The following is a 27,303-nucleotide window of genomic DNA, read 5'->3' as shown; positions in this document are numbered from 1 at the left end:
GATTTTTCAGGGAGTCTTACATGGTGAGGAAATTACCATTATGAACATTTACTGTTCACTAAATTATTCTTCAGAGTTCATACTCAAAACATTTCCAAAATTTGTAGAACTATCCTCAACAAAGGTCTTGATAGGAAGAGATTTCAATCGTTTATTTAATCCTTTAGTCGACAAACATCCGGTGTAAAACAGACTGTGGGCAGGCCCAGGGGTTTGGCGCATTTGAGAATTATGTCTAAGATCTACAGTTCCTCATCATCCATATCGCCAGACACGGCCAACAAGGCAAAGCAGAGGAAATCTTTCTGTCAGATGACATCATTTATCCAATGAAATAGAGTTGAAATTAGTTGTAGACCATGCATTATGTCTTGTTTTTTTGTCTTTTTATTTTACACATTGCCCCAAAGTTCAGGGATTGCAAGGGGTGGGTTTAAAAAATTGATTTTCCTATTCAAATCAGTTTTAGTTTGAATAATGCAATATCGATTCATTAAATCCTGAATTGATTTTTAAATATATTTATTTAGCCAGAAACACCAGAATCTCAGCTTAAAGCTCACAAAACTATTTCAAAAAACCACCAAAGAGTTATAACACCAAATGATTAAAGAGCAGGTAAACACATTCCACAGAAAGATGTAAATGCAAAGCGCAACCCGGCGGCACGAACACAGACAACTCATCGGGTGCTAAAAGTCGACATTTCACAGATTCTGAAGCTGCAGGTTTGTCACCCTCCGACCAAAATTCACTGAAAAAGCAGCAAATGAAGATCAAACTACGCTTCGCATTTGAAAAATATTGTCATAAATTCCCACAGGGTACTTCCAGTTTACCACCAAAAATTTGTGTTTCTGCATTATTCACTTGCTTACTAGGCACCAGTCTACCGTTGTGTGTGGTGCTGTCGACTTTTTTTTTTTTTTTTTTAAATGAACTCCGACCAGAAAGCTTAATTTCTGCTGTTCAATACCAAATAAGTGTAAACTTTTACAAAATATGCCAAATTGCAAAACGCTGAGCTATGTCTTTAATAAAACCTCTGTAACTTAGCTCTGCTTCACTTCAGCAGCATCAGGTAATGTTTATCTGTTGATTCATGGATTTCTTCTGTTTTTGACATTCTGCAGAATATTTTTAAGCTGGTTATCTGCTATAAAAAGTAAGGCCAGGAAAATCTCCTTTATGTTTTTCTGTGTTTTATCCTCAGCTACTTTGACACAAAGGCATCTGTTATGATGCTTACACCTCTGATACAGTCTCACAACTGTCAGCTTTGGTTTTATACATAGACATAAAAAATTTAAAGTATATGGATATATACTGATAAATGATCATAATTATAATATGTCTGACTGAGTTAAATTGAATCGAATTGAAATCTTGAAATTGAATTAGTTATAGTAATGAGTGATGATATCCAGCCCAAACTGTAAGGATTGTTCCTAAAAAGCAGGCAAAGTAGGGCCTCCACATAACCCTACTAACATGGTGTCTCAACACAGTGCGGGACTTTTCTTACTAAATCTGTCCTTATAGTGATATAAATCTCATAAATACACCATATCTGTATACCAAAGCCAATCTATAGATCAGTTGTCCTTTTCTATCATGCCACGAGAGTAGCCTGCAGTCATCGTCTCTGCTGCACTTCTCAGTCCTGAAAAGTAGCATCCGGTTTTGGGGGGAAAAAAACATCTAATGCAGTTACCATGCTTAAAGTGGCTACATATCCACTCACTGTCAGTCACCGCTAACCGCGCGGAAAGCTTTGAGTTACTAGTACACCTCAGTGTCATTAAAAATATATAAATAAAAGGTTCTTATTTTTTTTTTCTTTTTTTTTTCAGGTCCCTTCAGTGTTTTTAGCCTGTGTCACAACAAGCCAGGGCCTCATACTCTACGATATCTTCTCCATGACTCTGTGGAACACTGCTAACACAACAGTTTTAACTAACGCACCGAGAAATATACTTACTTGATTCGAGACCCCATCCTCTATTTAGTCTCCCCGCCGTGGCTGGCAGCAGACGCGTCACTCCGTATTTTTCTCAAGCTAACCTGCCCGTCACACACAACAGTACACCGCCATGGTGAATCGCCATGCGTAAGTCACGCTCCACTTTGTGCCGCTCCTGGGATTTGTAGTCTTCTAAATAGAAGACGTGAATGTCAATAACATACAGCTACCTAGTATTAGAAACTACAGCTTCCACAATACGTACAAGACGATTGGGTCGCGTGGTGCTGTAGCCGATAAAGTTTCTGTTACTCAGCATTTACTGTAACGGTAGCTCCAGTGCAGTTTATTACATCATTTTGAGGTTTTATAGCTAATAATTAAAAACAGTTTTGGAGATAATTTATAGTTTAATATAAAGTAGTAATATTTCTACCAATATTAATTTTGAAATAATCTAAAATATAAATTATATTATTTATGTCACAAACATTTTGTTTTTAAATGTAATGTAATGTAAAAGGAAAATAAATGAAAATGACAGCTACGTGGATTAACAAGAGGAAAAATTGGGGCGGATGCTCCAAAAAACAGCAGATTTGTGTGTCCTGTGTTTTTTCTTACAGTGAAGCTGTTTTTTCCAAAACACTAGAGCAAAATAGAAAAATGATAAAACAAAAATTCCCACAAAGTTTACATCTTTGTTCTACTATTCTCTAAACTGTTCAAAAATATTTAAATGAACCTTCTGAAAACACATCAGACCTCAATAGGAAAAAAAAATTACACTGGATGTTTATGCTGATGTGGACTGGATAATCTGTTAGGATGCCACATTGTTTGATGGAAATGAAAATTATCAACCTACACAGGGCTAAATTCAAAGACAGTCCAAAAATCAAAGAGGAAAAAAATGATGCAACAGACTAATCTGTTTTTGCTGAAATTTCATTGCTGCAATTCAAAGTGGTATTCAGCAGTTTATATAGCCTCTACATGCTTGTATGCATGACTGACAACATCGGGGCATCCTCCTACTATGATAACAGACAGTATCATGGGGGATGTCCTCCCAGATCTGGACCAGGCCATCACTGCCCCACAAACTGAACCAAAATATAATGTCCAAGAGGCTTTCTATTAGAAATAGCTCAGGCGAGTTTGGGGGCAGGAGGAACCTAGTGCACAAGCTTTGGCTGTGACAATGGCTCCAAGGATTTCATCCCAATGTTGAATGGCAGTCAGGGTGCCGTAGCCTAACCTGTAGAGGTCTGTGCGTCCCTCCATGGATATGCCTCACCAGACTATCACTGACACACCACCAAACACCAAAACTTTTACAGGCAGCATGACATTCTCCACAGCTTCTCCAGACCCTTTCACTTCTGTCACATGTGCTCTTGGTGAATCTGCTCTCATCTGTGAAAAGCAAAGGGTGCCAGTGCTTGGCCTGCCAATTCTGATATTCTATGGGAAGTTGGCTCCATGGAGCTGGACAATAAGCACAGAGCCTACTAGATGGCATCGGGCACTCGTGCGTACACACACACACACACACACACACACACACACACACACACACACACACACATATATATATACTTTAAATATATATTTATTTTCTCAGTTTACAGCACTTTTGTTATAAATGTTGGTCAGGTTGTTTTAGTTTAATTATGTTTTGGGTGTGGTTCACACTGCAGAGACAAAAAAGGTGAAGCTTGAACTAGTCTGGCTCTGTCCCTATTCTTAGTTCTGTATCAGCCTGCAAGCCTGGACCATAAGATTTGCAACAACACCTCCTTGAATTCTTTTGTTAAAACCCTGTAATTAAAGGCTGCACTTCAATCGCATATTGACGTTTGATTGATGCCGTATCCACTGTGGTGGTGTACAGAGGCAAAAAATATATAAAATCCCAACAAACAAACAAAAAACAACACTGACCCAAATAACCATGGCAAAATACTATTGCCAAAGCATCAAAAATACATATACAAATAATTAACACAACATAACTTAAAACAGCACAAGGATAAATGTATATTAATTCAGTTTAATTAAATATGCTTGATAAATAAACAATTGTAAAATGTATGCACCTGTGTGTGTTCAGGTCTCTCATTGTTCTTTGTTCTTTTTTTTTTACATTTTGATACAAAAGTTTGCTTTAGTAATTTTGTATTACAGATCCGAACAGATTAAATTATGTTCTTCCTTGCTTTGTTGTTTTGTAGTTGTTTTTTTCCCCCGAATGATTAACGTTTAATAGAAATTTCATCTCCGTTTCAACCTCATCTGTCACCACGTTTTTTTCTTTCGTTTCAACATGTTAATTTATACAAATCTATTTTCAGACCAGACTCTTAAAAAAAAGCCCCATCCCGTATGCAGGAGACTTAGAAGCAGGGCGCGGAGACTACTGACCCACTTTGCTCAAACACTTCTCACAATTTCGCGTCCACTTTAGCAACCAGAGACTGAAAACTTTGTCGTATCTTTCTGTTGTTCAGTTATCAGCGAGCTCTATTGAACAAGCTGCTGGACAGCGAGCGGGGGGCGGGGGGCGATTGAGAGACACTCGGGGGCGGGAGAGAGAGACTCGGGGGCGGGGGTCTGACTCACATTGTTGGTGTGAGGAGTTGCACAACAACACGAACTAACAGAAGTTGTAAAATGTGGAAGGCCTTCACGCCGCAGGACATTACTGACTCCTCTCCAGGTAAGACACAGTCAGTAGTAAGGAGACGGTGGCAGCTCGCAGAATTGTGCAGCAGCTCGCTTCAGTAAGTTCGTGTGTGGCTGAATCATAACACGCGTCATGGAACAGGATACAGCCTCATTTTGGAGAGCTGCACAACCTTCGTAGCAGTTAACTAGTTAGCAGCAACGTTAGCGTGCTGCTTACTCGGACAGAAACGAGACCTTATAGATTCCTGGTCTATAGTTTAAACATAATATTATATATTTTTTTCTATTTTAAACAATCGTGCTGCACCAGGCCCGGAAAAGAGCACGCAGCAGAACACTTGGACTGAAATTCACATCCATTTAATTTCCATGTTTCCATTGCCACTTTAAAGTAATTATCGGCGACCTGTCACTCAAGCTAAATGAAGTAATGGTGAGTGTTATTGGGGTAATTCTCGTCTCTGCAGGCTCTTCTTTCACAACAGGAAACCACTGCAAAACTCGTAACTTCTGCAGCTCCTGGTTTATCTTCCTGTGAATATAATTTTTGTACTTTTGACTTAGACCAATTTGGATTATACATTAAGTTAGTCAATTACAACGTGAGGTAATTGGGTAGAACAGAGATGCGGCATTGGGTGTATTATGTGATAGCATCTCTGGCATTAGTTTAAAAATACACACAAAAAAACCCCAAACAAAACAAAACACATCCATATAACAATGACAATATTTATGTATCAAACATGAGTAACAAGCTGTACCCCACCCCTCCTGTCTGGGTGTGTGGTTTCTGTGGAGAAGTGAACATTATATGTAGAAACAGTATAAGAAAACCATTGTACTTGTTTAAATTTCTTGAAGAGGTTTCAACTCTCATCCAAGAGCTTTTGCAGTTCTAAAACCAAATGTTGGGGAGTACCAGGTATTGGGGTTTGTCCTTTAAGATGTTTGTTGACCCACTCCTTATCATATGCTCATCACATGAGCCAAGGTGTGGGAAAAAAAGGTATGGGTCATTACAACTAGAAGTTTTAGGTGAAACCACTGTGAGATGTTGCCTCACTCTATCATGTGACCTGTTGAAATTACCCAATTAAGTTTTTGTTCTTTTACCAACAGTAGCCAAAAGCCATTGGGCAATAGTTTCATAGAGCACTCGACATCTTTGAATATGAAAGGAAAGGTTGAGTAGTAAGACTGTCTACACAGGAAGCGACTTAATAGTCATGTGGCATCCAGAGATTGCCAATGACATTGAGCAACTTCAATCAACAACGATTTTCTGCTGGCATATGAGGGCGTGGCAGCTATGTCAGATTGTTGTTCTTTTGGCTGCTCCCGTTAGGGGTCCCCACAGCAGATGCCACCATCTTACCTTAGCATGTCTCATCAACCCTCTGCATGCTCTTCTTCACTACATGAAGCTGCATGTGAGAAAAAAGATAATCAGAAACAATACATTTTAATTTCACAGGTGTGGGTATTCCTTGACACTTTTGCAAAAAGTCAAAAACATATGTGCATACAACTTAGCAAAAATGCATTTGTGGGTTGAGTAGCATAGTTGTGCCCATGAAAATGCCAAACTCTACCAATGCCAAACAGCTTATTCTGCTATTCACTCTTTTTCTTAACTTCTGGTAATCAGATGTCCTGATTAGTGTATGATTAGCATGGACCTTGTTACAGCGATCAGTTGGTATCTGCTCTAAGCATGTCATATTTGCATTTGGCAATGCATTTATTACTTTCTAGGCTGGACTATTATAATTAATTATTATCAGGTTGTTTTGAAAATTCCTTAAAAAAACTTAAATTGATCCAAAACGTTTGCTTTTGGTTTGTTTTTATTGGACTCTTAAGTTGCGAGAGAAGGTACAAAATTGTTAAAATAACTCATCTAGTCATAATAACTTAGCACACACAGAGATGCAGTACCAGCTATTTTGAGTCACTTTTAGTGATCTGGTGGTCTGAAAATAGCTTTGTTTTTTTTCCCAGTAAAGCTAGAACAAAGGCTTGAATTGTTGTAGTCACCACAGGACCCAAACCTGTTGCCGAAACCTGGCAACAGAGTCCTTTTGTAACTGGAGAAAGGTTAATGAAGAGTTAATGACTCCACATTGCAATTAAGTACAGTATCCAGGTGAATGAGTCATTAAAAAAATTACCCTATTCGAGAGTTGTTATGATTTGGATAACTATCCATAGAAAGTAAATCTGATTCTTGTAATAAACTATAAAAATGCTCTTATATGATGTTCAGTTGGGTAGTTAAACATACCCAACTGTGCAGTCTTGCCCTATGGATGTGACCTGTACACTGCCAAGTTGAACGTTACAGCTGTGACTCAGGGGTTGAGTCGGGTCATCCACCAATCAATCAATCCCTCACTCCTCCATTCAGCATGTTGAAGTGTCTTTGGGCAAATTGAACCCCAATGCTTTCATCATAATGATGTAGGAGTCTGCACGTGACAAGTACAGGGTGGGCCATTTATATGGATACACCGTAATAACATGGGAATGGTTGGTGATATTAAAGTCCTGTTTGTGGCACATTAGTATATGTGAGGGGGCAAACTCCTCAAGATGGGTGGTGACCATGGTGATCATTTAGAAGTCGGCCATCTTGGATACAACTTTTGTTTTTTCAATAGGAAGAGGGCCATGTGACACATCAAACTTATTGGTAATGTCACAAGAAAAACAATGGTGTGCTCAGTTTCAACGTAACTTTATTCTTTCATGAGTTATTTACAAGTTTCTGACCACTTATAAAATGTGTTCAATGTGCTGCCCATTGTGTTGAATTGTCAATGCAACCCTCTTCTCCCACGCTTCACACACTGATAGCAACACCGCAGGAGAAATGCCAGAACAGGCATCCAGTATCCATAGTTTCAGGTGCTGCACATCTCGTATCTTCACACCATAGACAATTGCCTTCAGATGACCCCAAAGATAAAAGTCTAAGGGGGTCAGATCGGGAGACCTTGGGGGCCATTCAACTGGCCCACGACGACCAATCCACTTTCCAGGAAACTGTTCATCTAGGAATGCTCGGACCTGGCACCCATAATGTGGTGGTGCACCATCTTGCTGGAAAAACTCAGGGAACGTGCCAGCTTCAGTGCATAAAGAGAGAACAATGTTCAAGAATCAGTGACAAAGTTGAAGTTGCACCAGGGCTGGATATTTCAACAAGACAACGACCCTTAACACTGTTCAAAATCAGGCAGAGGATCAAGTACAATGTTCTGGAATGGCCATCTCAGTCCCCAGACCTGAATATTATTGAAAAGCTATGGTGTGACTTAAAGCGGGCTGTCCATGCTGTGAAATCATCAAACCTGACTGAACTAATGTTTTGTAAAGACGAAAGGTCCAAAATACCTTCAATCAGAATCCAGACTCTCATTGGAAGCTATAGGAAGTGTTTGGAGGCATTATTTCTGCAAAAGGAGGATCTACTAAATATTGATATAATTTTTCTGTTGGGGTGCCCAAATGTATGCACCTACCTAATTTAGTTTAAGTAACTATTGCACACTTTCTGTAAATCCTATAAGCTTCATTTCACTTCTCAAATATCATTGTGTTCATCTACTATATGATATATTTAAATGAAATTGCTGATCCAAACAACCAATGATTTATGAAGGAAAATCATGAAAATTATCAAGGGTGCCCAGACTTTTGCATACCACTGTATATGAAAGAACACCTAGAGAAGTAAGTTCAAGAGCTACATGTCTTAAACTAACAGGTCATCTTGATTTTAACTAATTTTATTTTTATCTATATGTGCCAAATCACAGGTATATACAAACTGTAATGGTTATAAAGCGTAAAGACTAGGGCTGGGTATCGTCACTGATCTCCCGAATCGATTTGATCCACGATTTGATTCGATTCAATTTGAATCTGGAAATTTTGCCTCAGACAGTCAGAAATATTATAATTCTGCTCACGTATCAGTACATATCCATATCTTTTATAAAAACGAAAGCTGACACTTGCCAGACTTTATCAAAGGTGTAAACATCACAGCAGATGCCTTTGTGTCAGAGTAACTGAGGATAAAGCGCAGAAAAACATGAAGGCGACTTTCCTGGTCCGGGATTCTATTGCAGAATTTGACCTTAAAAATATTCTGCGCTAGATCAAAAACAAAAGAAAACCATTAATCAACATATGAACATTACCTGATGCTACTGAAGTGAAGCAGAGCAAAGTTACAGAGGTTGTATTAGGAACACAGCTAAGCATTTTGCACAATTTTAAAAAGTTTAAATTTGTTCAGTATTGAACAGCAGAAATGAGGCTTTCTTTTCGGAAGAAAGGAAAAGGAAAAAAAAAAAAAAACAGCGGCTGACAGCGCTGCAAACAACGGTAGACTTGTGCGTAATAAACAAGCGAATAATGCAGAAAACAGAGATTTTTAGATTGGAAGCTGTTCTTGAAGTACACAGAGAGAGAGTGAGAGCTGTGCATGAAGTGTGATTTTGATCGTGCTGGAAGCGAAACAGCAAAAGTAAGGAATTCATGATGATGTTTATGTGAAGCGTAGTTTGGATCTTCTTTTGCTGCTGGTTCAATCAATATTTTTTGGAGAGAGATAAAACCTGCAGCTTCAGAATCTAGCGCAAAAAGGACGTAAACACAAAGCATGGACCCGCCGAAACATTAGAATCAGTGAGCTGTTGGCTTTCAGCCCCGACCATGTCCATGACCGTGCCATCGGGTGAGAAAGGCGACATCTCACTGATTCCGATCTGTCGGCGGGTCCGTGCTTTGTGTTTACATCTTTGTGCAGAATCTGTGTACCTGCTCTCATTTACTGTTTTAGCTGTTTGGTGGTTGTTGAAATTTTGTGAGGTTTAACCTGAGATTCTGGCGTTTCGGGCAAAATAAATTTATATTTAAAAATCGGTTCAGGATTTTAATGAATGATATCACGTTATCCAAGCTAGAATCGATTTTAATCCCTAAATCGATAATCAAAACCCACCCCTAATAAAGACCATCCTGTGACCATGTAGTAATACAATAATTCATATAAGTAAAGACCAAGAAATGCATGTACATTTTAAACAGACATCTTATTTCATATGTATGTACATTCAATTCAGTTTCATACAACCAAATCACAACAACAGTTGCCTGACACTTTATATTAAGATAAAGACCCTACAATAATACAGAGAAAACCTAACAACCAGATGATCCCCTATGAAAAAGCACTTTGGTGAAATGGAGAAAGAAAAAAACATCTTGTAGCTGGTAGAAACCTGTGGCAGAACCGGCCTCAAGGAGGTGCAGCCATCTGCCGTGACCGGTTCAGAGTGAGGGGAGAAGAAAAAAAAAAACACTGTGGAAAAGAGTCAGAGATTAATAGTGATTAAGATTAATAACAAAGATTAATGGTTAAATGCAGGGAGGGATATAAACACATATTGAGTGAAGAAGAAACACTCAGTGCATCATGGGAATAGCCTAGACCTATTGCAGTGTAACTAAGGGAGGATTCAGGCTCTCCTGATCCAGCCATAACTATATGCTTTATTAAAAAGCTAAATTTTAAACCTAATCTTAAAAGTAGTGAGGGTGTCTGTGTCTTAAATCCAAGTAGAATCTGGTTCCACAGAAAGAGGGCCTGGGAGCTAAAGGCTCTGCCTCCATTCTACTTTTAAATACCACAAGTAAGTCAGCAGTCTGACAGCGAAGTGCTCTAATGGGGTGATATGCTACTATGAGGTCATTAAGATAACATGGCCTGATTATTCAAGACCTTGTGGTGGGAGTATTTTAAATTTGGATTTAAATTCTGGATTTAACAGGAAGCTAAGCCAGAAGCAGATATAGGAGAAAAATGCTCTCTCTTTCTAGTCCCTGTCATAACTCTTGCTGCAGCATTTTGAATTAACTGAAGGAGGTAGTTCAACCTAGAAGTAATAAATGTATTAACTAGTTTTTCATGCTTACACTTTATCCCAGTTTCTGCGTATTATGACTGGAGTTTTTTGCGTTTTTTTAAAATATTTTAAGCAAATGTACCATGATTTTAAATAAGTCATTTCAACTATTCTTTGTTGCAGAGGTGGGTAGGTGTGATGCAAACATGGAGGTGCAGAACAACAACCAGCCTGCCTTAGACAAACACAATAATCTCTACAAGATACCAAGCCAGGAAAATCAGGTAGGTAGTAGTAGTAGTATTGACCCAAAAAATAGTATTGGCCTTTTTTCTTTTTCTTTTTCTATTTTTTTTTTTTTTTTGCCAAAAGAAGAGCATTACATGTTCCAAGATGTATAGTGTCTATATGACATTGTAAGTTAAAGCACTGTACAAGATAATTTTAGACACTGTGACTAACAGAGTGTAATGTTTTTCTTCTATTAGCATGTGGTAGTTGATGATAACTACCATCAACATATTCAAAATGTTCTGTCTGTATTAGCCTTAGACTTTGAAACAACACATAGTATTGAAAGATATGTTAAAATCACTAAGCTGAAAGAAAAAAATTACATCTATTGAGTTATAATATACTTCTTTGTTTTACTGCTGTTCAGAAAAATGTTCCAAGCTATAATTACTGCTGCACAATGGCAAACTTCCACATTGAGAAGAAGATCGGTCGGGGTCAGTTCAGTGAGGTCTATAAAGCAACATATCTGCTTGATGGACAGCTGGTGGCACTCAAGAAGGTCCAGGTACAGCTCTTTGTACTTAGTCGCCATACATGTGGTGTTAGATCTCACTGCAGTGCAATGTCATTTCCTGTTTATGTTTATTACAGTGGAAATTGGTGTTTTGCAAGTTAATGTGTTTAACTTGATTACTTAAAGCCTCAGTTTTATGGCATATTTTGCAAATTACTGCATTTATTTTGACATCCTCCTTGTGAAAGCTAAACCACAGTGAGTCTCATTCCCTCTCTTGTGTGAACCTCTCTTCTGATATATAGAAAGGAAAATATGTGACTATATGAAAGGACTTATGACTATACGCCTAAAACACTGCAAACTGCTTAACTCACGGTAAAAATTAAATTGGCTGCCTGTAAAACCAAGATGCATGAAGCTGAATTCAGTTCTGCTGTGTTACCAGTATAATACCAGTATTCCTCAGGAGTAGAAGTATGTTGGGCTTAGCTTTAAACCTGCAGGGTGAGGATTGAGTGAGGCGACTAGTGGCAGCTATCACAGTTGCACCAAACACAAACTAAGACATACTTTTTCTTGGGATTTAATGAAATTGTAATTTATTCAAATACTATCCTTCCAAAATTTTATACTCACAAAAGTTCCTGCAAATAGAAAAGCAATAAGACTAGCCTAAAAAGAAAAGTTGAAAAATCTTTCCCAAAGTGTTTATTGATTCATATCTTCAACTCTTTCGTCTTAATTGCATCAGAGTAGGGTGCAAGAAAGCATTCCACCTTAACAGCTGTTGATAGCTACTAGTTTTCATGTTAAGTAAAATTCAGACCAAACAAGGAACACATTGCTTGAATTACATTAACACTGTATTTCATCTTCCACTGACTGATGATTATTTCCCTCAGGAGCCTAAGATACCTGAGCTCTTGATCTTCCTTCTGTTTAATAAACCAATTAGAGTATAGTTATAGTAATCCATATGAGATCTTTCATGAGATCTTTCTGTCTGCTCCCACGCTACCCAAATGTTCTCCATTATAGTGTTTATTCAAACTCAACACTCCCTAGACCTGTTTAGAGTTAAGTATTTTAATATTTCACTGCACAGAAAGACTTCATCTTCTGTGTTCTCATTCTGAAACATGAGTTTTGTGGAAAACAAACCATCTTTTACTTGTTAATAACAATGGTAAATGAGGAAAGCTGTGCCTTTGGCATTCACCCACTCATAACTGTTTATTAATTGACACATTATTCTACCGTGAGAAAGAGGTAGACATGCACATCTACGGAAGATCTCAGAAATACTTATAATTTAATAAAGATAGTCTGACAAAGAAGATGGAGATGGTTTTATGATCTATTAATAAAGTCAAACTAAGATTTGATCATGTAATCAGTTGTAATGACTAATGCATGTAATCTTGTTACTGTGGATATATGCTAATCGAAACAGCAGCAACTCAGTGGTGCTGAAAGGTACAGTTGTGGTCAAAAGTTTACATACACTTGTAAAGAATATAAAATAATGGCTCTACCGAGCGTTCCGTTATTTCTAAAACTCTGATTTTTCTCTGATAGAGCGATTGGAACAAATACTACTTTGTCACAAAAAACATTCATGAAGTTTGGTTCTTTAATGACTTTATTATGGGTCAACAGAAAAAGGTGATCACATTTGCTGGGTCAAAAATAATCATACGGCAACATGAATTAGCAATTTTGGTGACTTAGAAAGTTGTCAGTGAACTGAGCTTCATAGCATGGCCTCTTAACTGCTTGTGAGTGATTATGAGTGACGACAGCTGGTGACTTCTCTCAGGCCAGTTAAATAGGGCTCATTGGATACAAACGCCCACAAACGCCACAATGGGAAAGTCAAAGGAGCTCAGCATGGATCTGAAAAAGCGAATTATTGACTTGAACAAGTCAGGAAAGTCACTTGGGGCCATTTCAAAGCAGCTGCATGTCCCAAGAGCAACAGTGCAAACAATTGTTTGTAAGTATAAAGTGCATGGCACTGTTTCGTCACTGCCAAGATCAGGAAGAAAACGCAAGCTATCACCTGCTGCTGAGAGAAAATTGGTCAGGAGGGTGAAGAGTCAACCAAGAATCACCAAAAAGCAGATCTGCCAAGAATTTGAAGCTGCTGGAACACAGGTGTCATTGTCCACAGTCAAACGTGTTTTGCATCTCCATGGACTGAGAGGCTGCCGTGCAAGAAGGAAGCCCCTGCTCCAAAAGCGGCACCTTAAGGCTCGACTGAAGTTTGCTGCTGATCACATGGACAAAGATAAGACCTTCTGGAGGAAAGTTCTGTGGTCAGACGAAACAAAAATCGAGCTTTTTGGCCACAATGCCCAGCAATATGTTTGGAGGAGAAAAGGTGAGGCCTTTAACCCCAAGAACACCATGCCTACAATCAAGCATGGTGGTGGGAGTATTATGCTGTGGGGCTGTTTTGCTGCCAATGGAACTGGTGCTTTACAGAGAGTAAATGGGATAATGAAGAAGGAGGATTACCTTCACATTCTTCAACATAACCTAAAATCATCAGCACACAGGTTGGGTCTTGGGCGCAGTTGGGTGTTCCAACAGGACAATGACCCCAAACACACATCAAAAGTGGTAAAGGAATGGCTAAGTCAGGCTAGAATAAAGGTTTTAGAATGGCCTTCCCAAAGTCCTGACTTAAACCCCATTGAAAACATGTGGACAATGCTGAAGAAACAAGTCCATGTCAGAAAGCCATCAAATTTAACTGAACTGCACCAATTCTGTCAAGAGGAGTGGTCAAAGATTCAACCAGAAGCTTGCCAGAAGCTTGTGGATGGCTACCAAAAGCGCCTAATTGCAGTGAAAATGGCTAAGGGACATGTAACCAAATATTAGCACTGCTGTATGTATATTTCTGACCCAGCAGATGTGATCACTTTTTTCTGTTAACCCATAATAAAGTCATTAGAGAACCAACTTTCTTGGTTGTTTTTGTGACAAAGAAGTATCTGTTCCAATCACTCTATCAGAGAAAAATCAGAGTTTTAGAAATAACGGGACGCTCGGTAGAGCCATTATATTATATTCTTTACAAGTGTATGTAAACTTTTGACCACAACTGTATATACAGGTCTTATACTGACATGCGCTCCCATCCAGACATCATCTTAAGGGAAGGTCTTGCATATTTCAGCAAGATAATGCTAAACCGCATACTACATCTATTTAAACAGCATGACTTTGTAGAGAAGATGTTAAGTGCTGAACTGATGTGCCTGCAGTCCAGACCTTTTACCAGTTGAAAGCATTTGACTTATTAGGAAACAAAAAAATGTGACAAAGAATACTTGGGACCTTTAAGCAGCTAGAATCCCGTACTAGACAAGAATGGCACAACATTCCTCTCCATCAACTGGTCTCTTCAGTTCCTACATTTTTATTCACTGTTGTTAAAAAATGCGGGATGGTACACAGTGGTAAACATGACCTTGCCCCAACTTTTTTTAGACCTGTTGCTGCCATCAAATTAAAAAATTAGCCAATATTTTTTGCAAAATTGTTCATTTTATCACTTTAAACATTTGGTATTGTTTTATGTGTTCTGTTGTGAATAAAACGTGGGTTTATGACATTTACGAATCATTTCATTATGTTGTATTTACATTTACATATCTTTTCCAAATTTTGGGGAATTGGGACTGTATTTCCTGACGTGGTTATTTCTTAAAACATTTAATTTTACAATAATGGACTACACAGCACTGGGGGTGAGTTTCAGTACACTAGATATCTATCTGAAAGAACTATAACTAAATGTAAGACAGTGATTCCTCCATTGTTGTTTTCTTAAGCGTCATGAGCCAACACAATGTGGAGGAGCTATCAGAACTTTACTCAAACAGAAGCTGATTATCGTGTCAATAGTGTCACAGTCTCAATATAATACAGCCTTAATAATTACTGATGGTTTATTTAGATTGTTTCTCTTCTATTGACTGCTTTTAGCTGACTTGAGTAATTAATTTTTCCAAATTGTCTTTTCTTCCCTCACCACTAAACTGCTTGTTGAAGATTTGCAGGAGGTCTCTTTCAGTTAAAATGAAGTTCTTTCTTTCCACATTTGCTCACAATGTATCTTTGCAGATCTTCGAGATGATGGATGCTAAGGCTCGTCAGGACTGCATCAAAGAGATTGATTTACTGAAGGTAAAGTCTGTCAAAGCAAATTATACTCTGGTTGATAATAAGTGAATGAGTGCGAAATTGGGTGGCGGTTACTCAGGAGAAAGACCAGGTCATCACTAATTGGAAGGTTGGTGGTTCAATCCTTTGCTGCTCAAGTCTGTGTGCCTAATATCCTTGGGCAAGATTCTAACCCCAAGTGGCTCTCCGATGTCGCCATCGGAGTATAAATGTTAGATCAGCGGTTCCCAACCCCCGGGCCTCGGACCGGTACTGGTCCGTGAGTCGTTTGGTACCGGGCCGCGAGAGTTTTGAGGCTCAGGTGTGAAATGTATGGTTTTCAGGGGTTTTATCGGTTTTCAGCGTTATTTTGTTATTGTTTTTATCATTTACTCGGTTTTCCTTGGTCTTTTCACGTGTGTTATGAATAAATTTTCTTTTTTTCGGTACCGGTACTAGTTTTATTTTGTTGTATTTATCCGTGACACCTTAAAGGCCGGTCCATGAAAATATTGTCGGGCATAAACCGGTCCGTGGCAAAAAAGGTTGGGGACCGCTGTGTTAGATAAAAAGTACTTAAGGATAAAAAACAGTGTTTGTATGAATCGGTGTGAATGAGGCAAGTTGTATAAACTGCTTTAAGTGCTCAGGCAGAGTAGAAAAGTGGCATATAAGAACCAGTCTCAAATCTGAGGCTACATCTGAATGCTTTTTACTCCCAGCCATTAAAGACTTGTGGTCACCAAAGATGGGCAGTAACGCATTAACACAAGTAACACATTACTGTAATCTGATTACTTTTTCAAGTAACGATTAAAGTAAGGGATTGTAATTAGATTATTGTTACTTTTCCATAAGCATCCTGCGTTACTGTGTTACTAAACCGTGATTTTGTTTGTGAGAGTGTCTAATGACAATGACGTACGAACGTGCGACGTCCATGGTAGCAACACACGTTTAGATCAACAATGGATAATATGGAGTGTGGGAGAGAGTACGACCATGCAGCGTTTAAAGCTTGGAAGTACTGACATTACTTTGAGTTTGATTCCATAAAAAGTGACAAAAACATTAGCGTCCACTGTACACTCTGCGTAGGAAGAAAACTTCTTTCTACAGCGAAAAAAATTAAATTTCAAATCTGAACAAGCACCTAGCATGCTGCCACGGGAATGTGAAATTCAGAGAAACCCCCTGATCCCCCCCACTGACATGACCGCAAACCTCCTCCTGCTAAACAGGTGAAAATAGATTTAAGAGCGACAGGACTCGGTGTCGCTGAGTCTTTGATTTCATTTATTTTTTGCTTTGTTTTACTTGCATCTATTTGAAAGAGTGAGTGTAAACATAAAAAAAAAGATTTAATTTTATATGCTGGAATAAGCGGAAAATAGGTTTAAATGTTAAACAAATTTCTTCCAGTCAGAGAATGTTGCATATAATTAAATTTTTGCTTGATGCAATGTGCATAGAGTTAAAGGATTAACAAGTTTTAAAAAGAGACTTTTTCATTTGATTCAATTTTATATGATTGATTATGCAGAAAAAATACAATTGGGCTGAAAGGTCTATTGCTTTATTATATATTCAGGTTATGTATCATGTTTTTAAAAAGTAACCAAGTAGTAAAGTAACTAATTACTTTTGAAAATAAGTAATCAGTAAATAGCGACTAATTACTTTTTTCAAGTAACTTGACCAACACTGGTGGTCACTCTGCCAGACAGGTAGATGGCATGGACCCAAGTTTGTGAATGCTATAACTTGAGAGTGAGGCAATGTAAGAGTTTCGAGTTCACCATAGGTGTATCTACTAAAAATCTCAGATGTGTTTAAAACTCAGTGACAATGACCTTGGCGAAGGTCACTGAGTTTTCAGGAAATCGTGTGAGGCAGCACAGGATCTTGAAATTAATGGCATTTGATGCCGCCAGTATTTTATAAAATGTGTTTGAAACATTTGCATGGACGGCTCTGCTATATATCTTGCTTGTGACAGCTCCGTTGACGCTACCATTTTTCTTTTGTTTGTCCACTGCAGCAGCTGAATCACCCCAATGTAATCAAGTACCTTGATTCTTTTATTGAAGAAAATGAGCTCAACATTGTTCTGGAGCTTGCGGATGCTGGAGATCTGTCCCAGATGATAAAGGTCAGAAAACCCTATGACTCGTTCAAATCTCAGTCAAAGATCAGAGGAAATGTTTTCTTGTGAATTCAACAACTCGAGAACGATGCAACATAGGATTTTGAAATTGATGTCATAGGTGTGTTTACTAATAGGCTGAGGGATAGTGCTAGGAGTTGCCAATATTTTTCCACTTCCTTGGTTAACTTTTTGTATATAAATGACCCTGAGTATTCCTGTGATTATTTGAATTTATGCTTGGATTTTGGATACAGTTATTACTTAGTATGTAATTTATCAATTCACATATAAAAATGTATTGTTAATTAATAAGCTCATATATAATAAAAGTCTGAAGAAGTGATTTAAATATTTAAGTGCACATTAATTTCAAATATATAATGATAAAGACATGAGCTCATTGTTTGTGAAGGTGTTAATAAAGGTTTAATTAATATTTGTGTGGCCTCATTTAAAGTGAGGACTATTTTTGCCTTGTAAAGCATTTATAAATAAAGTCTCAGCTATCTTCATTTTACGTCCCCACATGAAAGCTAGGCAAACAGGGTGGAGGACAGTAACAATTTGATCCGGATTGGAATGAAAAGGACACCAGGCAGAGGTGTTTAACACAAAATAAAGCTTTATTATAACCAATAAACCAATAACCATATAAACAGTATCAACAGAAAGAGGCAGCAACACTGCTTTGACAATAAATCAGACAGGCCAATCCAAGGAAAAGGAGGCCGCTTCACCTATGTTTGTGTGTGTGTAAAAGCTAGACAAAACACTTAAAGTGCTAGGAATAAAGAGCTGAAAGTGTGTTTATATGATTGAGGGATAGTTAGAGCAATAATATTGTGTCATTGTTCTAACATGTAGAATTAGATTAGTTACACTTCTTCCTTCTTTCTGTTCAGTACTTCAAGAAGAAGAGACGACTTATCCCAGAGAGAACAATTTGGAAATATTTTGTGCAACTCTGCAGCGCTCTGGAGCACATGCATTCACGCAGAGTAATGCACCGTGGTAAACAACTCCACTTTGCATTTTTACCATGCACACCTCATCTCCATTGCCATCATTATGCTGATGTAGTTAATCTGCTCAAACACCTCAGTTGTTGTGCATTCATATCTTCCTAAACTTCTTTCTTTTGTCAGTCAAAATTAAAATACAAGGAACTGATATGTACAGGTGTATCCAGCAATTGGGAATAATAACATGTTACATGGTGTTAAAATAAAAAGAATCTCTTTCCAAAGGAAAAAACAATTTGCAAAATGTTGGATCCTGTTGTTATTTGCACTTTATTCAACATGCCCAAAACTATTTTGGTATGGAGTTTGTATTTTAATACTGTGGTACTTGCCAGGTTGGAAAAGATTTAGGCCAAAAAGCAGAATCTGATTGTCAGAGAAGTTGTGATTTTTATATTGATAATGATGCTTTCCATTAAAATTAAAAAAGAAAATCACAGTAAGGTGTCTGTTTCACTGAAAATCAGATTATGTTTTTTGGCCTACCTAAATCTTTTTAAATCTGATTTTCAAAGAAATTGTGATTTTTGTTTTTCTATTTTAATGGAAAGTATTGTTAAATAGAAAAATAACAGCACAGACCAAACATTTCTAATATCCCCCCAAAACCAAGCAAAGTTGAATTGGTTTGTGACGTAATTACAGCAGTTTTCACTGGACGCGGTAAATGTTGGAGCTGTAACTTGTCTGTAAACAGGAAACGGCATGGTTCTTTCTCAAAATTGAATTAGCCATAAGCACACCTCTCATAGTTGCAGGAAATCAACTACTGTGTGTAGAGTGTATATAATGTCACTATATTCTTGGGTTTAGAACAGAATTGCAGTGTATTTGCAATGAATGTCAATGTGTGCATGTGTTTAAACCAGATATCAAGCCAGCCAACGTGTTTATAACAGCCACCGGGGAGGTAAAGCTGGGAGACCTTGGACTAGGACGCTTCTTCAGTTCCAAGACCACTGTAGCACATTCTTTAGGTGACGCACACACACAACACACGTTTATGCACAATTTCTATGTTGTGCATAATTTTCTGTCAGATCAGCTCTTGATTCAGGCATGCAGATCATATAGAACACAGAATTAAATATTTTAGTGACGAAAATGGAAACGGTGTAAAACAAAAATCTAAACAAAGATATCTTGGGGGTGTGGTAATAAAAAAATAAATAAATAAACAATTCACTGTCGTATGTGTTTTCCTACTATAAGGTTTAACACTTAAACTACTGCATAAATAGTGTTTTCATCTTTTTCATTTGTGCACAAAATGACAAGTCTGTTGTTTTCTGTGTGTCAGTGGGAACACCTTACTACATGTCACCCGAGAGAATCCATGAGAATGGCTACAATTTTAAGTCAGATATCTGGTCCCTGGGCTGTCTTCTGTATGAGGTAGGTCCAAAGACACTTTGACCTTTTCATTGTGTTTATAGTGAATGATTCAACAGAAAATGACTTTCTTACCCTGGAAAAAAGAAAACCAAGCTTGTGGTGCCTGTTGGCTGATTAGTGCTGGTGCTATACTACAAGTGAAATATTATTCCTGACCAGAGTTCACGTAACATTGTGGTGTTCAGAGAGGTCTCTATTCTCGTGCCAGGGTGCTCGGCGGAAATGTAAATTTAAAAAAAAAAACGTTTCAACTTTAAACCCAGAGGTGGGATCTTATAAATAAGCTTAAACGTTTTCTTTTATTTACACTTCCGCCGAGCACCCTGGCACGAGAATAGAGACCTCTCTGAACGCCACAATGTTACGTGAACTCTGGTCAGGAATAATATTTCACTTGTAGGTAGTGCCAACCAAGCTAATTCATTTTTCTTCTTTCCTTATCCCTTATCCCTCTTTGCTCCAGATGGCTGCACTGCAGAGTCCATTTTATGGGGACAAGATGAACCTTCTGTCCCTCTGTCAGAAGATAGAGCAGTGTGATTACCCCCCTCTCCCCACGGACCATTACTCTGATAAGGTAAAGTAATACAAAGCCACGTTTGGTTTTGATTTGAATTTGAGTTTCATTAACTTTTTGGTTTATTATGTTGCTAGTTTTATTTTTCTGTTTGGCAAAAAAGGTATACAGAGCCTCGCAGGGGCCATATGAAGAATACATAGCTTGAAAAGCTATTCCATGAAAGCTAATACAGTTTGTTTCAACATGTTAGTTGTTCACACAAGATAAGTGAATATATGGAGAGGGAGCCTACCTTCTCCACTCGCACTGATATTGGTAAACTTGGACAGATAATCATAGATTTGACCTTCCCTGATAACACACAAGCGCAATGCTGTTGAAACAGTGGCTCATTCCAGTCATTGTAAGTTAAAAGGTTTAGACAGCATAATGTGTGGTATTTTGCAATATAAAGAAAGTACTATATTTGCCCTTGCATTTCTTTCTGTGTCTGTGGTGAAAGTGCTTTAGCTACAAGCCACATTTAATATATTCATACAGTGTAATATTTTTTAAACTTTAAACACAACCTCATAACTTTGGTTAATTTAGTATACCAGTTAACCTAAGGTGCATAACTTTGGACTGTGAGAGGCAGGCACAGGGAGAGTATGTATAATCGACACTGAAAGCAGTCTAGGGCGTCACAAGATGATGAGCGTGCGCTGCTGCATCTCGACTGTGCCTATAAAATTATGTTTAGCATGACTGAACAATTCTGAGAACATGGCCTGTGGGTAAAGTGAACTCTCAAGTCCTACTTTACTACTACTTACTTTAGCTCCTTCTCTGAATGTGGTGATTTTTGTTCTGTAAAATAGCCCTGAAGCATGTGTCCTTTTGCTTACACCAATTTATGCACAGCGTAGTTTGTTTGTTTTTGTTTTTTAAAAGCTGAAATAACAGCCTCATGCTTTTTGCAGCTGCGTGACCTGGTCAGCATGTGCATCAACCCAGACCCAGACCAGAGGCCTGACATTGTCTTTGTGCTGCAGTTTGCAAAACAGATGCACATGTGGACTTCCAGCACCTGAGTGACACTTTCAAGACCTCTTCTCTGCTCAATTTGAGGCTTTCCACTTACTATGTGCCTGTCCTTGCAGAAGCAAGTTTGCCCTTACCTCATCTTAGCAGACTGTAACCTTGGAAATACTGTGATGTATCTTTTCAGTCATGGAAGATGTGAAGAGGTACATGGGTATACTCACGGAAAACAAAAGTGAGAGGTAACCGTATGTCTGCCTGTTTCTTTAGCTGAGAACATAGCCAAAAGAGCTGTGTCTTCCTCAAATAAGAGTTGCATTCCCAGTTCAACCGTGTCTTCCTGTGTAGTAGGGCTGGGCAGTTTGAATATTTGTCATGTCGTCTACTATAATCATATCATACATGTTTTTATACATTGTAAAGTACCTCATTTAGTGTTCAAAATGGACAGCTAATAAATGCCTATTCTCAGAAAAAAAACAACGAAAGAATGCAGGGGAAACTGAAATTGAAGTGAAATCATAAAATAAAAATAGTTTTATGATCAGATGAAGCGTAGCTAGTTAATATTGCCTTTTACAAACAGTGGAGTGCTCAGCTAGCACTTCTGGAATATAAATATAGATAAATCTCACACAGGTTATTCTATTTAAGCTGCTTGGGCCTACATACATTTGCTGCTCGTTGCAACCCATCTCCAACTCCTTTTTTTCATCTTATTCTTATGTGAAATAATCAGTGCTTGCGTGTTGGCACTGATGCCTGATCTGTTTGTGCTGAAAACCTTTTAAGGTTTTTGTTGTGGGAAAGGCAGGAGGTCATCCACGAATAAGGCCAGAAATTGAAAATGACTCCAAATGGAATAACAATCCTATTTTAACTGAGAAGTTCCTGACAGAACTGTGGCTGAAAGCTTAAAGAAGTAGCCAGGTTTATGGGATTATTCAATAATCACTTATAATAATGCTTTCTCATGGATGTCACATTCATTCACCTGTGGACAAGCAGCTGAGCACCCACAGTGTTTCTGCCTTTTCTGATTCAGTATATTCTCTAAGTCTATGAAAGCCCTAAGAACAATTTGGGAAGTTTTCTTAAGGGCAGTTCTCCATCATGTAGTGATTTATACATTTTCCCTGCTTAAAGACCTGGTGAAGGATCAAATCTTGTTAGGGTTGCATCCAGTGTATAAATTTGTGAAATCAAATATGTGGAGCTGTCTGTTGTGCAAACCCCCTATGAATGAAGAAGCAGTCAAAAGAAGATGTTGCTTCTGACTGAGGACAGTTTGTCATGTATGTATCTAAAGGTTGCCACCAGTGGCTCAAATCTGAAAGTGAACTTACATATTCATAGAACTTTCCAATCATATGTTGGGCTTTAAAGACTGAGTTACCACTGAATTTCTTGGATCAAGCCTTGTGAAGTCAAATGTGGCCGTATTTTAATTTTATGAGTTGGGAAATCATGTTGTGTCCACCTTATAAATCTCACTTTACTCTCCTTTTATCTGTGCTTTGGTTTCCACAGGTTTCAAAAAGAAACATTTGAAGCTGTTTCAGTTCCCCACTGTGTTCACATGCTGGTCTGTTATCCTCAGCGTCTTAAAGCTTTACTACTTTACAAGTAGTAAAGTTCTGTCAGTCAATACCCAAGTTCCTGTTAAGACTACATTTGATTTAGTTGGTTTAATTTGCGTTGTCACATTAAAACTGATGGAACAATAGAATCAAGAATCAGATGATGGTGAAAGACAAATGTTGTGTTGCTGGGAGGAGCAGTCATGGAACTGTGGGAACTTATTTAACTCCATCCTGTTAAATTTTGTTTATATCACATTCTGTCAGCCCTGCAAACCAAAGACATAGAACAAAGGTGACTAAATGAAAAATACAAGTTATAAATGACTACCAAACTGCACTGATAATTGGCTGAAAGTATAAAATCGGCTCTGGCTGAACCTCTGAAATCTCAGAATTTACAAAAACACAAAACAAATACATCATCATGTGCCCAATTGGCACTCACCACAGAGCACCACATAGGGCACCCATTTAGTTCACAAATGAAACAGGTTCACAGTGAACAATGTGACAGGCATGAATAGGTCTAGATGGTGGCAGACCTGTCAGTTCTGATATTCTCTGCTGAATTCCAGTTGAGCCACATGATAATTGTGAGTGAGCAGTAAAAGAAATTGGCTCTAATGCCATTAATTGCCTAAATGTTTCTTTGTGTTGTTGCTCGGTCACTGTGAACTGAATAGCCATATGTGCTCCACCACATAAACTCAAAAACCTTACCAGCCCCAATCAGCTCCATAGATAATTATATTTAGAGATCTGGAGTTTGTTTGTGTTTTTATTATTATTATTATTAAATGTTTACATTTTGCATATCTGCAGTTTTGGGAAAGAAAAAGTGCTTCATGCCACAGTTTGAGTAAAGGAGAACAAATCAAACACACACAGAAATTAATCTGGAATTGATACTGTCGTGGTGAGTGTTGCTCCAGTGGCGTTGTAGTTTTGTGTTGATTGTATGAGAATGCAGTCATGGTCTGCTTCTAATTTATAAATTTGGACCAATCTTGCTGTGAAACTGTAAACACCATAAACATTAGATGCTGTGAAAATGAATGAATGAATGAATGAATTGCGCGATGTTTTTAAAATACATGTATTAGATGCACAGAGTGAGAGCTTACAGTTTTCATCTTGTTTAAATAACTTGTATCTTCATCTTCCATCTACCATGCTTATCAATCGTCTCCAAAGCATTGTGCCATTATGTTTATGTTGACTGTGCTTTTCTGTGCAAAGTGATATTAAATTCAGTTCAGTCATATTTCTTTTGATGTAAAGCTTTGCTTTTAACTTAATCACACTGAAACCTGCAGCAGATTTCAATGTGAGGATGAATATGTTTGCTGTAGGTGAATTAAAATTTTTTTTAAAATATGTTGGTTTAAATTCATCAACATCCCTCATTCATAACTGTCAGAATCCTGAAAACACGAGTTTGCTAGAGTAGCAACAATCTTTCATGGTAGCTAATCAAGACTTTGCTATAATTTTCTTGAATGTCTTCCTTTATCCTTCAGCGCCCTAACAGGTACACACACAAGTTTTGTAGTTCATTATCGTTTAGACCCGGAGTTTACCCAGTTTCTGTCTGATCTTTGAGACTTTTTGTCTGAACATTAAATTAATATCTTGAAATATTTTTATATTATTTTAGGGTTTTTAGCCTCACTTCAGAAAGTGACTTGAGGCAACTGTTGTTGAGATTTGGCGTTATATAAATTGAATTGAGCTGAACCTAAATGAATATAGGAAAATCCACAATTGTCACAGGAATTGTCATTACAGTAATGATAAAAACTTGTTTTCTAGTTTGGTGTCTTTGACTCCAGTAGGCATACATGTAGTATGCCTAGTTTTGATTTGACTTGACGAAACAGTCCTTAAGGTATGATGTGATGTCTGGCACCAAGATGTTTGCAAGAGATCCTTACGTCCTGTAAGTTGTGAGGTGAGGGCTTCATGAATTTAACTTATTTTGCCTAGCACATCCCACAGATCCTCATTTGGATTGAAATCTGGAGAATTTGGAGGTCAACACCTCAGTCCTCAAAGTTGTTCTCAAACCAATCCTGGACCATTTTTGCATTTGCTTTATGCCAGGGCGCGTTATCTTGCTGAAGGAAGCCACAGCTGTCAGGGAACACCATTTCCATGAAAGCATGTAGATGCTTTGCAGCAATGATTAGGTAGGTGGCACACACCGGGAAGAGAAAATGTGGCTGATCAGACAAGATTACGTGTTTTTGTTGCTCCCTGCTCGAAGTTCTGTTGCTCGCATGCCCATTGTTGGCGGTGGACGGGCCGGCATGGGTCTGTGGTTATGCAGCCAACAAACTATGATGCACTGTGTATTTTTACACATTTCTATCAGACCTGACATTAAATTTTAAGTGATTTGAGCTACAATAACTCTTCTGTTGGATCAGACCACATGGGGCAGCTTACATTTCCAATGTGCATCAGTGAGCCCTAGCCACCCATGACCCTGAACTGGTTCACCACTGTTCCTTTCTCTGACCACTTTTGATAGATACTGATCAACTTATTGTTGAATGCCTGAGCCAATCCTAGATGCCGTAGAGCAAAAGGTGGGATACTTCCTGGTCGCAGGACTAACACAGAGAGACAGACAACCATTCCTTACTACGACCAATTTAGAGGCTTCAATTAACCTAGCCCCACAAACTGCATGCCTTTGGGCTGTGGGAGGAAGCTGGAGAACCAAGAGAAAAGCCACTCAGATGGGGAGAATATGCAATACATAAAGGTCCCAAGGAGATGGTGGATTTGAACCCAAGACCTGGCAATAGTGCTACTTTCTCACTGTGCTGGCCCTTACTAGTTTTTAAAATGATTTAAATACACTCTCATATTATATAATCTTAACACACAAAATATTACTTTTTTTCTGACAAAACTAATCAAAAATAAAGAAGCAGTGTGTGGAAAAATAACTAACCCCTGCTTACAGAGGAAATAATAGGATAAGGAACAGCCAGCTAATCAAATGTCTCTTATTAAGAATAATAATACAAACAATAAGAATAACTTTATTGATCCCAGAATTTTTTCTGATGCTGCCTCTCCAACAGACTAGAAAAGCACACTTGTTGCTCAGTTATTCCAAGCACACCGCCACAGACTGATAGAACATCTGCAGCTGATGATAAAGGATTATTAGCAAGTGCAACTATCTACAACAGCCGTTGTCTTAGTTTGCTAGTCGGGAGCATTCAGAAGTGTGTTCATTATTAGTTGAAAAGATATCAGTAATGATCTTAGAGAAATGAAAACAATTTGAAGTCCAACATTCTACAGTGAGAAATATTATTCACAAACGCAATATTCAGAGAGACATCTGTCTGTGTGGTAAATATTAAAGTTCTTGACAGTAATTGGAAAAAGACTAAATAATTATTACTTGTTCAGAAGGGTTACTAGGAGCAAGACCCTTCACCATAAGAAGAACACATCAGCACAGCTTGAGTTTGCAAAGCTGTATCTCAGCAAACGATAAGACTTTTTAAACAAGTGGAAACGTTTGGCCAAGTTTGGAGAAAACCAAATGTAGCGTATCAGCACAAACATCTAATTCCAACTGTCAAGCACATTGGTGGAGGCATAATCTTTTGGCCTTGCTTTGCTCTGAGTCAACCATGAACTCCTCTGTATAGTATTCTAAGTAAAGTATTCTAGAGTAAAATGTGGGGCCATCTTTCCAACAACTAAAGCCTGGCTGAAACCGTGTCATGCAGCGGGAAATTATTCCCAGCACACCAGAAAATATACAACAGGGTGGCTAAAAAGAAAACAATCAGTGTGCTGCAACGGCCCAGTCAACATTAAGACCTAAACCTTGAAATGTTGTGGTGAGAGTTTAAGACAGTGGTCCCCAACCCCCGGGCCTCGGACCGGTACCGGTCCGTGAGTCGTTTGGTACCGGGCCGCAAGAGTTGAGGCTCAGGTGTGAAATGTATAGTTTTCAGGGTTTTTATCGGTTTTCAGCGTTATTTTGTTATCGTTTTTACCGTTTACTCGGTTTTCTTGGATCTTTTCACGTGTGTTATGAATAAATTTTCTTTTTTTCGGTACCGGTACTAGTT

At 38.2% G+C, this 27,303-nt stretch overlaps 2 protein-coding genes across 4 annotated transcripts in view; one reads left to right on the top strand and one right to left on the bottom strand.

The window, feature by feature from the left end:
* dennd1a (DENN/MADD domain containing 1A) overlaps positions 1–2,144 on the bottom strand; it is a gene marked incomplete in the record, with an annotated part of 51,484 nt that extends 49,340 nt beyond the window's left edge. The window contains 1 exon segment of one of the 2 annotated variants that reach the window (XM_014340327.2): positions 1,982–2,144. In XM_014340327.2, coding sequence (XP_014195813.1) covers positions 1,982–1,998 — 17 coding nt within the window. 2 annotated transcript variants of the gene reach the window in all.
* A 2,414-nt stretch (positions 2,145–4,558) lies between these two features.
* nek6 (NIMA-related kinase 6) lies at positions 4,559–22,078 on the top strand. 2 transcript variants are annotated; one of them, XM_005943080.3, is made up of 10 exons: positions 4,559–4,685; positions 10,759–10,859; positions 11,237–11,377; positions 15,467–15,529; positions 17,547–17,657; positions 18,557–18,665; positions 19,546–19,653; positions 19,977–20,071; positions 20,535–20,648; positions 21,554–22,078. In XM_005943080.3, exons 1-10 carry the CDS (start codon positions 4,640–4,642, stop codon positions 21,662–21,664), a joined length of 999 nt encoding a protein of 332 aa, XP_005943142.1. In that variant the 5' UTR covers positions 4,559–4,639; the 3' UTR covers positions 21,665–22,078. The 2 variants fall into 2 exon arrangements, with proteins under 2 accessions (XP_005943142.1, XP_042084747.1); XM_042228813.1 differs by lacking the exon at positions 4,559–4,685 and adding an exon at positions 4,693–5,087.
* The last annotated feature ends 5,225 nt before the right edge of the window (positions 22,079–27,303 follow it).

Source organism: Haplochromis burtoni, unplaced genomic scaffold (assembly GCF_018398535.1).
Source record: "Haplochromis burtoni strain Fernald_Lab_line unplaced genomic scaffold, NCSU_Asbu1 Contig_356, whole genome shotgun sequence".
Classification (NCBI taxonomy): domain Eukaryota; kingdom Metazoa; phylum Chordata; class Actinopteri; order Cichliformes; family Cichlidae; genus Haplochromis; species Haplochromis burtoni.
The sequence above is the reverse complement of the archived record's forward strand: the minus strand, read 5'-3'. Positions and strand labels throughout refer to the sequence as shown.

Excerpts from the sequence above, each read along its gene's own strand:
- nek6 (XM_005943080.3), top strand. The coding sequence starts at position 4,640 with ATGTGGAAGGCCTTCACGCCGCAGGACATTACTGACTCCTCTCCAG. Across the intron at positions 11,378-15,466 it reads TGGCACTCAAGAAGGTCCAG|ATCTTCGAGATGATGGATGC; the intron begins GTACAGCTCTTT and ends GTATCTTTGCAG. Across the intron at positions 17,658-18,556 it reads ATCTGTCCCAGATGATAAAG|TACTTCAAGAAGAAGAGACG; the intron begins GTCAGAAAACCC and ends CTTTCTGTTCAG.